Genomic DNA, 13545 nt, shown 5'->3' on the forward strand with positions numbered 1-13545 from the left:
GATCCTCTTACAATGAACGCCGTGGATCCAGTTCTTTTTCCCTTTCACTCGGACAGCTGATCTCGTGGAAAGAAGGACGAGATGGGGGCCGGTCCAACGGGGCTCATCATTTTTCGTCCGCTGAAAGTTTCGGACCAGCACCCATGACCCAGGATTGATAGGATGTCCTGGAGCTTCAGAGACCTGAGGCAGAGTATCATGCACCTGTTGGTGTAAAACACGCAATTTAGCCGTCAATTCATACAAATAATCAAGCAGTACTGGATGTTCAATCTCGCTGAATTTTGTAGGCCTTGGCACACCCCATATATTGGCCGGACGGCCAAACACAATCTCGTACGGACTAAGTCCCACTCGTGAATGCACAGTCATTCTTGTTGATAGGAGTGCTAAGGGCAGAGCATCAGGCCATTTAAGACCGGAACTCGCCTGAATCTTAGCCAACTTAAGTTTCAAAGTGCCATTGTAACACTTTACTAGTCCAGCTGATTGGGGGTGATTTGCAGCGTGGAACTTCTGCTTAATACCTAGTCCCTCGCATACATTCTTCATCACTCGACCCACAAATTCACTCCCATTCTCACTCCATACCATTCTCGGCATTCCAAACCTAGGAAAAAATTCCTTGGCAAGAGCTTTAGCTGTGGATAAAGCAGTATTGTCTTTTAGGGGATATGCTTCTATCCACCTTGAAAAAGCGCAGACAACAACAAGTACATATTTCAAATTGTTGCACCTTTCCATGTGGATGAAATCTAGCTGCAAAACCTCAAACGGATACAAAATGACCAGCTGGAGTTGGGGTTCCCCTACCAGGATTGTATTTCAAACACACCATGCAATTTTTGACCACATTCTCTGCACACTTTGGAATCCCAGCATTCTGCCATACTGGAGCTAACAACTTACAAATCCCTTTCACACTGATATGCGCCATTCCATGTGCCATTGTGACCACTGGAAGCACATATGCATCAGGTAACAACCATCGCCGGTGCTCTGACAAATCAACCCAAGAACCTTTCTCATCCAATTTACCCTTACTTTCTTTCCACATGCTCAATTCTTTCTCTGTGGCTTCAGCTTGAAGGGACTTCACACTCTCTATTGTATCTTCACACATTCCAACATCACCAACCCATCTTGCAGGGCCTGCAACATACATTCGATTCGTCACATCTTTTGCTGTTTCTTTCGCGATTTCGTCAGCAAATGCATTACCACGACCAACATCATCAATAACCTTCTTGTGTGCACTGCATTTCACATTCGCAACTTGTAGTGGCAAGGTCAATGACTCAAGGAGATCATTCACCAACTGACCATTCTGAATTTTAGTTCCATGCGAAGTCAGGAACCCACGTTCCTTCCACAAGCGCCCAAAACCATGGGCCACGCCAAAAGCATACTGACTGTCAGTATATATGTTCACTTTCATTCCTTTCGACAACACGCATGCTCTTGTAAGTGCAATTAATTCTGCCGCTTGAGCCGAATTATGTGGTATACGTGCAGTTTCAACAATCGTGTGCAAAGTCGTGATAGCATATGCAGCAGTCGTATCACCATTCGGAAGCTTGAAACACGAGCCATCCACCCATAAGGTACCATCACACTCAACCAGGGGAGTATCTTTAAGATCCACTCTCCCTTTTGTTTCTTCTTAATCTCATCTGTGTCTGCTGAAATCGGCAATAATGTAGCTGGATTCAACGTGTTGCACCTCTTTATGTGCACATGACTTGCTAATAGTGTTAACTCATAACCTGACAATCGAGCACTAGTTAAGTGCTGTGTCTTGGTCCTGTTCAATAACGTGTCCACTGCGTGTGGAACCATCACAATCAACGTGTTGTTCATTACTAACCCAGCAGACTGTCGAATAGAAACAGCTGCTGCCGCTGTGGCTCTCAAGCAACTCGGCAATGCCTTAGCTACCGGATCCAAAGTCGACGAAAAATACGCGCATGGACGCTGTCTGTCTCCAAAAGACTGTGCCAGTACTGACAACGCACAACCTTCTTTCTTGCGAACGTACAACGTAAAGGGCTTACTGTAGTCGGGGGTACCCAACACAGGAGCTGAACATAATGCCTTACGCAATTCTGAAAAACTTTTCTGACACTCTTCAGACCATGGGACGGGATTCGGGATATCTTTACATGTTAATGCTATCAAAGGTTTTGCCAGCAAAGAAAAATTCGGGATCCATTGCCTATAGTATGAAGTAATACCCAAGAAAGCACGCACTTCTCTCTGTGTTCTTGGCACGCTCAATTGTGCAATGGCCTGAATTCTTTCTGGGGTCAGTTTCCTTCCCTCCTTTGACAAGAGAGGACCTAAGTAGGTCACTTCTTGTCGACAATATTGCAGTTTTGAGAGAGACACTTTGTGATGAAAGGTAGACAAATGACGCAACAATGACAACGTAGCTTCTTTACAAATCTCCTCAGTATCCGCGGCGATTAGTAAATCGTCAACATACTGAATAAGGGTAGCACCACTAGGTAAGACAATTGTATCAAGCTGCGTTTTTAAAGCCTGACTATATATTGATGGACTTTCACAGTAGCCCTGCGGAGCGCGTTTAAAGCGGAAGCTGCGACCTCCTAAACTAAAACCAAAAATATCCCTGCTTTCCTCTGCAATCGGAATGCTAAAGAAAGCATTTTTTAAATCAATTACTGAGACCCAAGTAGCGGAGGCTGGGATCATAGTTAACAAGGCAGTTATATCAGGGACAACTGGAAACTGTGGCACAACTATCTTATTGACCTCTCTAAGATCGATCACAAATCTGTAAACAGATGGTTGAGAAGGGTCAGTACGTTTTAACACAGGCAGAACCGGACTATTGCAAACGTTACCTCTTGTCTCTTCAATTACATCCTTTTCAATCAAGTCATAAATGATCGCTAACAACGCTTTCTCACCTTCATTAGAGATCTTGTACTGGGGAATGTGTGGCAATTTAACATTGGCTTTCAAAGTGACCACATATGGCGGTATTTCCAAAAGACACACGTCGTTAGGACCAGTAGCCCAAAGGACATCCGGAAGAGACGACAATTCAGCTGGCAGTGTATTCTTGGACAAATACATTGGGGAAATCACTTCCCTACCCAGTGTAAGTTGTACTCCCGAGGGGGAACAATACAATGTCGCATGTAATCTTTTTAACAAATCCAATCCTAGCAGATTTTCACCACAACCTGTTGTTAGGATAAGGGGTGCTTTCAGCTCACAAGGTCCAACAGAAAGGGGGATAGGACTAGAGATCGGGTTCCTAACCGGGGCGCCAGAAAAACCTACTGAAACATTCATTTCGCCAGACAAAGGCGCGCCAGGGAGTTTTGAGTGCATAATTGAACTCTTTGCAGCACCAGTGTCCAACAGAAAAGGCTCTGATACACCCGCTGCAGTCATCTTGACATATGGTCCACTCTGGTCCACTGGCACTGAAACAACTCCCTCTCTCTGTCTATGGCTGTCCTAGTAATCATTACCTTCCGCATTTCCATCTTCTGCATAATAGTCGTTATTATAGTACTGAGCTGTCCCACCAGTTACATTGGCTTGCTGATCAAAACTATTCATCTTATTTTGAGGCGGAAGAGGACGCGCGTTCTGGGGAACGTTCCCGCGCCCTCTACCTCTAGGGGCTTGTTGACCACCTCTACCTCTCGCGCCATAAGCATTATTCGTGCGCTGCAACAATATAGGGCAACTATACTTAAAATGACCTTCTTGTTTGCAATACGAACACTGATTGGGACCCACAGGAACACGCGGCTGGGAATACCCGAACCTTGGTGAGTTACTCTGAAACTGTTGGGGTTGTTGATAGTTACTCTGACCTTGCTTATAGTTATTCTGATCTCCACGTGGCGGGTAAGCCTGCTGTAAAAGAACCTTCGTCTTTAATTCTTTTGTTTTCTTGTCTGCTCTATCCTTTTCATCTTTATCCCTATTTTCGTAATACTGTGCAGTAGCCAGTATTTGCGCTGATGAGGAAACAGCCCAAGAACTCTCTGAATCTTTTAATTTCTTACACAACTCGGGAAGCAAATTGTGCACAAACTTATCAACAAATAACCGTTGACCACCTTCCGTACTCATGTCTTGACCACTGTGGTCGATAAAAGTTTCTTCAAACCTGGTGAAGAAATCAGACACTGTTTCGTCTTTCTTCTGCTTGCATGCGGATAATTTATCCCAATTCACACGCATCGCGGGCATTAGAGTTTTCATATAATTAATTATTCTACCAGGGAGTTCTGCTACCGCGGGCTCAGGCTTCGCACCACCAACCTGTCTAGTGTCTGCAGCAATGATATTAGCCCATGTTTCACCTAGTTCTGCAGCATGATCTGTATTACGAATCAACCCCCATAAAGGCTGCGGAACAACATTCCCGAACAACATATCAATGTCGGCTAAATTCATAACACACAATTCTGCGGTCTGTGATAACTCCTTGTAATATCCTGCGGGGTTTTTACGGGGGTCAGGCAATGTCTGCTTAAGGGCTAAAACTTCTGATCTCTTCCAAGGAACGTGTACCCAAACACGCTGGAAATGTGGCTGAATAGGTGGGTTAGCATTTAAATCACCAAGTCTCCAAACTGGAGGAACCTCACGCATCGGATATTGGCGTGCTTTTACCTTTTTCCCTACAGGGAACTCCTGTTCGAATAACGACTGATGACAATCTTCATTTCTGAAGGACAACAATGTCGCAACTGCTCTATCAACATCGGGGCCCACAATCGTGCCTTTCTCAAAATCGAACCGTACCTGACACAACTCCTGCGGGCTTGAGTTTAGACTATGATCTTCCAATTCCTCGCAGAGGAATTCACACATTTTCTCGAAAACGTATCTCTGTTTGGGTGCTTCCCATTGTTGAAAAACATTTACAACAGACTCAACATCATATCTTGAAGGAAAACCAATCCATTTATATGCCATGCGGTCTAATACTTCTTTCTCTTCAGAACCAGGCAGCTGACTACGCAACTGCTTACGCTGTGAACCAGGGGTCGTACTAGATGACCCAAAGAGAGGCGATATAAAACCAGTGACCGCACTGGCTATTCGTTGTCGTGTAGAAGGAGAAGTTGAGGCAAGAACAGGGGGAAAAACAGAGGGAAGAAAAACGGGTGCAGATACAGGTACAGGGGTCGTATCAGGAATAGCGCCGAGAGAGGCAGTTGAGGTACTAGGAAAAGTCGCAGGAAGCGCAGAAGAGCTAGGCAGCGAAACCGGCGGCCGATGAAGTGGCGGCCTTCCTCCAGAATTTTCACACGAAGCTCCACACGAACCTCTGGCTTGGACCGGTACCGCTGAAATCGCCCCACGTTGGGCGCCAACTGAAGTACTGGGTTTTTCAGAACCAACCTAGCGGTGCCAGGGGACACACCCGAAGACTTCGAGTACTTCCTGTTTCAGACTACAGAAACACAGAGTCTTCTAGGTGAAGTCAAAGATCGTATTTATTGGCTGCAGACCAATCACAGGTATCCGAGAAGTACAACACAGTGTATGTTCTCAGGAGACTGCTCCCAACCAAAAACCAGTCTTTTCTTATATACAGAATATTACGCTCTGGGCAACACCGCCCCTATTTTACAAGTGGTCGTTCACATATTTTCGCTTCAAAGAAAGAGCAAAGTCATGATGATAATCCCACATTTCATCTCGGTCAGCACATAATTATTTACCCAGCGAGGCTCAGAACCCTCATCAGATAACATCAGACCCCAATAAAACGGGCACCTCCTCCTCGTAAAACAAGCCATAAAGTAGGAAACAGAGTCAGGTGTGAAAGAGATTAGTCAGGGTTTGTGTGGGAAGAACGACTTTATGATGGGTCGGGCCCTGATGCTAATCCCATTTGGCCGCAGTAAAAGGAACCGGCCGGACAGGACTGACCTCGGGCAGCGGAGTCAGTTTGCACAGGTCACAAAGAAGTCACAGAAGGATTGCGTGTCCTTTAGGCCTGGGCATGGCCTTAGTGCACAGCCTATGTGAGGGCAACCACAAAATGGTTACCGTTTCAAAATGGAACCCGAGGGTTTAATATGTAGCATTGCATACACGGTGAACACATCGGGGAAACGTGACAAAAACACTCATACATACCGCATTAGTCATTTGCGGTCCGCAGATACCAAAATCGGCATGGTAGGGCCATGCTACCAACATGGTTCCAAAATTTACAGTACCACAGGGCAACGCCCCAATGCCCCCAATGGACGCACCGCCACTGTATTACGTTGCACTTTCTTTTAGTAACTTTTGATTCGTTTAAGGTATAAACATAAGGTTTTGATTAAATCTACAAATTATGCAGCAGATGGTGGAATATAATGCAGGTGCAGTAAATCCACAATTATTCACACAACACCACAGCAAAGACTCGCCTAATTCCCCTGGCTCTGATTATCATACACTGAAGGGCCAAACCACTGATGCCGCCAAAGCTTTTGTGAAGTTCTAGTCTAAGACCTGGCGTATCACCTCTGCTGCACCGAGTTCCTGGCTAAACTTAAAGATCAAAGTGACAATCTAACTTAACGAGAAAGGGGGCTCTGGAATGGAGGGGTGAAGCATGAGGAACCCAAAGAAATGGAAGGGTGGACCCAGTTGGTGGATACTAGAACCCTGCCATCCCGCTCAGACCACACAAGGAGTTCTAGCATCAGGCAGTCAATGTCTCAGGTTCTGTCTTGCACCAAATGTTTGCTTAGGGGGCTATGGGCTCAAGGTGCTTGAGTTCACCCCAGCCATCACCTACTTGTGCCACGTCCGTAAAGATGGTGTCTGAGATCTTTTCGCATAGCACTGCGACCAGCTGTAGTACCAGCAGCTTCTTCTCCTGCCCGCTCATGCTCTGCTGGTGGTGCTGCTCCAATTCCAGGAGGCTCTCAGATTCCGGGCACTCCAGACCCATGGAGTCGTCTTCCACCACTACTTGCGGCAACTCCTAGAAGAGAAAATAATTTACACAGAATTGTAAGCACTTAATGAGGATGAGTACTAGCACACAGGGCTACTCTTAGACCCATGTGGAACCCCTGCAAGGCAGAGGAGTTTGAGTGGAGTAAGTGAACAGATTCATATATCAACAGGTCAAACAGCACACTGTCTCAGGCACTATCCGATAGCAAAGGACTAGAGAGAGGCTAGCTAATGTAACAAGGATTGGCAAATCCAATAGTGTCGCCTATTCGAGAGCTATTGGCTTTGCCAATGTCTTTTAGCCATGTTGTACAGCAGCATGACTGTTGTTCAGCATGGCTAAAAGTTAGTGGTGTAGAGCAGAGTGGCACAGAACAGAATGGTGCAGAAGACAGTGGAGTGGTGTACAGTGAAGTGGCACAGAGTGGAGTGGTGGAGAGGGGCGTAGAGGAGAGAGTAATAGAGGAGAGTGGTGCAGAGGAGAGTGGAGTGGTGCAGAGCAGCGTAGATTAGAGTGGCTTAGAGTAGAGTGGCATGCAGTGGTGTACAGTATAGCAGAGTAGAGTGTATCAGCGGCGTAAGGTAGAGTTGGGTAGAGTGGCAGACGGTAGATTGAAGGGGCATAGAGCAGAAGTAGAGTGGCATAGAGCAATGGAGAGTGTCTTAGACAACAGTAGTGTGGGGTAGAGAAGAGTGGCATAGAATGAGGGTGCCATAGAAAAGAGTGTCATGGAGAGGCCTAGAGTAGAGTGGGGGAGACTAATATGGCATAGAGTAAAGTGGCAGAGAGTAGAATGGCATGGAGTGGCATAGAGTGTGGAGTGTCAGAGTAGAGTGGCGTAGAATGGAGTGGCATAGAGTATCATGGAGTGGCTTAGAGTTGAATGGAGTAGAGTGGAGTGGCATAGAGATGAGCAGGCTGGAATTGAGTGGAGCAGCATGGAGTAGTATAGAGTAGACTGGTGTAGAGTAGAGTGCCATAGAGGAGAGTGGCATAGAGGAGAGTGGCTTAGAGCAGGGTGCCATGGAGAAGAATGGCACGGAGTGGTGAAGAGTAGAGTGGTGCAGAGTGGAGTGGCAAACGGTAGAATGGCGCAAAGTTGATTGGAGAGGTTTAGAGTAGAGTGGCATAGAGTATAGATTACAGTGTAGTAGAGTAGAGTGGCATGGAGTGGACTGTTGTAGAGCAGAGTGGCATAGAGGAGAGTGGTGTAGAGGAAAGTGGCACAGAGGAGGGTAACAAGAGTGGTGCAGAGAGTGGAGTAGAGTGGAGTGGGATAGAGTGGGATGGAGTATAGGAGAAAAGAGTTTAGTAGACTACAGTAGCGTGGCGTAGAGGAGAGTGGTGTAGAGGAGGGCGCTGTAGAGAAGAGTGGCATAGAGGAGGGTGCCGTAGAGAAGAGTAGTATGGAGTGGTGCAGAGCAGAGTGGCATAGTGGAGAATGGAGTGGCGTAGAGGAGATTGGAGTGGTGTAGAATGGAGAGGTCGAAGAAGGGAGTGAAATAGAGGGGAGTGGAGTGGCCTACAAGGGAGTAGCGTGGCATAGTGGGGAGTAGAGTGGGGTAGAGCACAGAAGAATGAGCTAGAGAAGAGTAGAGTGGGATGGGATGGGGTAGAGTGGAGTGATGTGGAATATAGTGAAGTAGAGTGCAGTGGCACAGAGAAGAGTGGTGTGGAGCACAGTGGAGTGGCATAGAGGGGCGTGGAGTGGCATAGAGTGGAATGGCATTGTGTTGAGTGGCATAGAGTAGTACAGTTGTGGGTGTAAGTATCTTAACGAAGGAACCAAACTTAAAATCAACACAAAAGTATGAGGCATGAAGGGCATGGATGGTCTAAAGACAACAAAAACAGATGTGCTGCGGTAAGCATCATTAATGTGTAAATGTGTTGTTAGTGTGGCATTTATACATTAGAAGCAGGGCCACTGGAATTATGTGGCAGGAGAGGGCCAAATTAAGTGGCAGGACTGAGTAAATTATGCAGCAAGAAAAGGAAAATTATACGATACATTTTGTGATAGTATTACTTCATTAATTTGTCCTTTTTAGGTCGAGCCTAGAGCAGCGCATGAGCTGTGCTCTGGCGAGACTTTTAGTAAGGGTTTCAGAAAATGGTACCACTGTGGCCTAGAGCTTGAGTGCATGTGTGCGGGCACGCGCTTATGGAGCAGAGGCGCCATATGGAGTTCCTCTCTCCTCATGGGTCACAGGCCCTGGCTGTTCTCTCCGCCCTCTGCATTCCACAGACCTTCTCCAGCCTGCTCTTTCCCCTCTCGACCCCTCCCTTTGGACAGGGAGGAGGGAAACTGCTCCTGTTTGCAAGCCTCACCACTATTCATGCCTTGGAAGTTTGTCAATAGGGCATGACCAGCACATTTCATTTCTTGAAAACAAGTGTCCCTATCTCCCTTTCTACTCTGGTCTGCTCGCTCCTCTGGCCCCCACCTCTAGGTTTCAAGGTCAGAGTCTGCCAGCAGCTTCACTTTGCAGCTCTTCTCTCCTCCTTCCCCCCCCCCCTTTTTCGGAGGGGAAGGGAGGCTGGGTCCATTGCAAGCTTCTCAACCAGCAGCTTTAGGTATGTTATAGAAGGTCACTTTACCCTTAATACGTAGTGCTTATCCCCTCTGCCCCCCACTCTGTCATAACACTGATCATCAGGTTCAAAGCTCCCCTTGCTTACCCCCTCTGCCCCCTGCTCTGTCCTAACACTTATCATCAGGTTCAAAGCTCGCTGTGCTTACCCCCTCTGCCCCCTGCCCTGTCCTTACACTTATCATCAGGTTCAAGCTCACCGTGCTTACCCCCCTGCCCCCGCTTTGTCCTAACACATATCATCAGGTTCAAAGCTCGCTGTGCTTACCCCCCTGCCCCCCGCTCTGCCCTAACACTGATCATCAGGTTCAAAGCTCGTTGTGCTTACCCCCCTACCCCCGCTCTGTCCTAACACTGATCATCAGGTTCAAAGCTCGCTGTGCTTACCCCCCTGCCCCCGCTCTGCCCTAACACTGATCATCAGGTTCAAAGCTCGCTGTGCTTACCCCCCTGCCCCCCGCTCTGTCATAACACTGATCATCAGGTTCAAAGCTCCCCTTGCTTACCCCCTCTGTCCCCTGCTCTGTCCTAACACTTATCATCAGGTTCAAAGCTCGCTGTGCTTACCCCCTCTGCCCCCTGCCCTGTCCTTACACTTATCATCAGGTTCAAGCTCACCGTGCTTACCCCCCTGCCCCCGCTTTGTCCTAACACATATCATCAGGTTCAAAGCTCGCTGTGCTTACCCCCCTGCCCCCCGCTCTGCCCTAACACTGATCATCAGGTTCAAAGCTCGCCGTGCTTACCCCCCTGCCCCCGCTCTGTCCTAACACTGATCATCAGGTTCAAAGCTCGCTGTGCTTACCCCCCTGCCCCCCGCTCTGCCCTAACACTGATCATCAGGTTCAAAGCTCGCCGTGCTTACACCCCTGCCCCCCGCTCTGTCCTAACACTAATCATCAGGTTCAAAGCTCGCCGTGCTTACCCCCTCTGCCACCGCTCTGTCCTAACACTTATCATCAGGTTCAAAGCTCGCCGTGCTTACCCCCCTGCCCCCGCTCTGTCCTAACATTGATCATCAGGTTCAAAGCTCTCCATGCTTACCCCCTCTGCCCCCGCTCTGTCCTAACACTGATCCTCAGGTTCAAAGCTCGCCGTGCTTACCCCCCTGCCCCCGCTCTGTCCTAACACTGATAATCAGGTTCAAAGCTCGCCGTGCTTACACCCCTGCCCCCCGCTCTGTCCTAACACTTATCATCAGGTTCAAAGCTCGCCTTGCTTACTCCCTCTGCCCCCTCTGTCCTAACACTTATCATCGGGTTCAAAGCTCGCCATGCTTACCCCCCTGCCCCCGCTCTGTCCTAACACTTATCAGGTACAAAGCTTGCCGTGCTTACCCCGCTGCCCCCCGCTCTGTCCTAACACTTATCATCAGGTTCAAAGCTCGCCGTGCTTACCCCTGTGCCCCCCGCTCTGTCCTAACACTTATCATCAGGTTCAAAGCTCACAGTGCTTGCCCCCGCTCTGTCCTAACACTTATCATCAGGTTCAAAGCTCGCCGTGCTTACCTCCCTGCCCCCGCTCTGTCCTAACACTTATTATCAGTTTCAAAGCTCGCCGTGCTTATCCCCCTGCCCCACACTCTGTCCTAACACTTATCATCATGTTCAAAGCTCGCCGTGCTTACCCCCCTGCTCTGTCCTAACACTTATCATCATGTTCAAAGCTCACCGTGCTTACCCCACGAACCGTCCTAACACTTATCAGGTTCACAGCTCGCCGTTAGGCAGCACAATATCCTTGGTGCAACAACATCAACTGTTGCATGGCTAAACACTTATAAGGTCCCAAAAGCGAGACCTATTGGCTTTGCCAATGCTGGTTACTTTTGTCAACACTGTCTGGGCATTGGCTGCACCTCATTAGTACAAGTCTTACACCCAAATATAGCAATAAGTGACAGAAAGGTGACCAGCCAACCATTGCAAATGGCCTTCCACTACGCGGCAACACGTGTCGCTGCATTTTTAGTAACTTTTGAACCATTTGATCCAGAAACATTTTAGTTATTGTTAATATCTGCATATTCTGAAGCAGATGATGGATAATGAGGCAAATCTATAATTATGTAAAAACGCAGCAACTGCATAATTCCAGTGCCTCGGATTATAACAGGTTAATCCAACCAACGTAAAATGTAATTTTATTTTAGTTGTTCGAGTAAGCCTAAAGATGCAGGTGTAAATAAACAATTTCCAAAAATGCATTTGTAAACAGAACGAATAGAGAAAGGAGCAGAGAGCTTAATATAGAGGAAGTGTCCTGAAATGCGTACCTCTATCAAAGCACGGTTAGTGGACAGACACTAATAAAATTGAATCAATCCGTGCTTGGTCCATGCTCCACAGAAAGAAAAGGAAGTGACACCAGGCACACAATGGCCAAGTAGGAGGCAGCAAAGAAGGGTGACGATGAAGCCATCAAATGTTAAGCAATGAGCAGACTCCAAGCCCTTTAGTGTAAACAATACTCCTCTCAAGTGAGACCGCAAGCAGCGCATGTGCTGTCGTAGGCAATACCTAAAATTTGGATTAATATTTGGGGTGGGTGACTACCCACCTCAAGGAAAAATCACTACCCTTGTCAGGGTGAACCTGCAGTCATTAAATTAACCTGTGCCCATCCCCTTGGTAGGTACAGCAGAGAGCAGAAAGGACAACGGTAAAGTGTTTATGCAGTTTCAAAACCGTAATAAAGTCAAAATGCACAAGAATAAAGAATCCAAAAATAGTGTCAAATTTAATAAACAATGATTAAAAAATAACACAAATCCAAAAAGGGGAACTGGAGACATGAATGTTTAGAGTTAAGTAGGAATAGCACCAAGAAAAACCAAAGTGCCAAGGATAGTCAATGGTCTCTGGAGACTGGGACCTAGGCAAAATGTGACTTTAACTGTGATGGAGCACAGGTCGGATACATCAACCAGGTTCTTCATGGTCAAAGGTTTTTACCTTCGGACTTGGTCCTACAATGCACCATGAGAAGTAGAAGCCTGCACCAACAAGCTCTCAGGGGTGGGGTGTTGGTTGAGGAACTTTGAGTCGTTCTGAGCTAGATGATGGCGGAGTGCCACTGTCCTGTTCACAGGAACTCCTGTGCTAGGCTTGAACCACATGCCTAGAAGGACATCAGTTAGTGCTTCGCTAAAAGGCAATAAGGGTTCAGAGGCGGATGCTCCAGTCTGAAGCACTTCAGTCAGAAGATTAGTTCTGACGTGCACAGAGGGCAACTCTAGTACAAGGACCTGAGCTGCCCTCCTTACCACCATGGCATAAGAAGCCCCCTCCTCCATAGCCACAGTTTGCAGAGAGAGCATGCCAGTATCTGGGGATGTGTCCAGTCCACTGGCTTCCCTAAGTTCCTCATACCAGTCCATCTGCTCTGCAGACACAACCTGGTGTTCTAAAAGGTCCATAGACCTCTCTCAGTCCTCTCCTGTGCCTGAAACGTCATGAAAATGAACAGGTGACAACATAGAACCTAAGCTAATCTCATTCCCAAGATATAGTATTAAGATGTTGTATTCTGGGTTTCTACATAGAACACCTAGACCTGCCAAAGTGAAAAATAGATTATAGGTGCTAGTCATTGAAAGAACATGTCCTGCTTTTAAATACCATGCACCATGCCTTATGGGCAACAAGAGTTTCAAAGGCGTGACTTTTTAATAGTTAAAAGGGATGTTTTTACCTATCAAAAGGTTTTATTTTGACAGGTCGAATTGCAATTTTACACTGCTACAGTCAGGCTCAACTGGTAAACCTGAAGCCATGTTAGTACTGCTTCTGTAGAGGATGGCAAAATAGGTGCTGCAGTCCAACTGGTGGCAATTAACTTCCAGGACCTGGGTACACTTTGTACCAAATATGAAGGGCTTATAAGTGAAGTTAAATATGCCAATCAGGTGTATACCAATTTCACCATGTTGAATGGAAGAGCACAGGCACTTTACCACTGGTTAGCAGGGGTAAAGAGCACAGCGTT

General features: G+C 47.2%; 1 protein-coding gene across 2 annotated transcripts in view; it reads right to left on the reverse strand.

Moving 5' to 3' along the window:
• Positions 1 to 13545, reverse strand: part of TANGO6 (transport and golgi organization 6 homolog) — a 753370-nt gene that overhangs the window by 444823 nt on the left and 295002 nt on the right. For both annotated transcript variants that reach the window (XM_085637713.1, XM_085637712.1), the window contains exon 11: positions 6800 to 6988. In XM_085637713.1, the coding sequence (XP_085493839.1) occupies positions 6800 to 6988 (189 nt within the window). The remainder of the gene's footprint in view (positions 1 to 6799; positions 6989 to 13545) is intronic.

The sequence above is a fragment of the Triturus cristatus genome, chromosome 12 (genome assembly GCF_964204655.1).
Source record: "Triturus cristatus chromosome 12, aTriCri1.1, whole genome shotgun sequence".
Taxonomy (NCBI): Eukaryota; Metazoa; Chordata; class Amphibia; order Caudata; family Salamandridae; genus Triturus; species Triturus cristatus.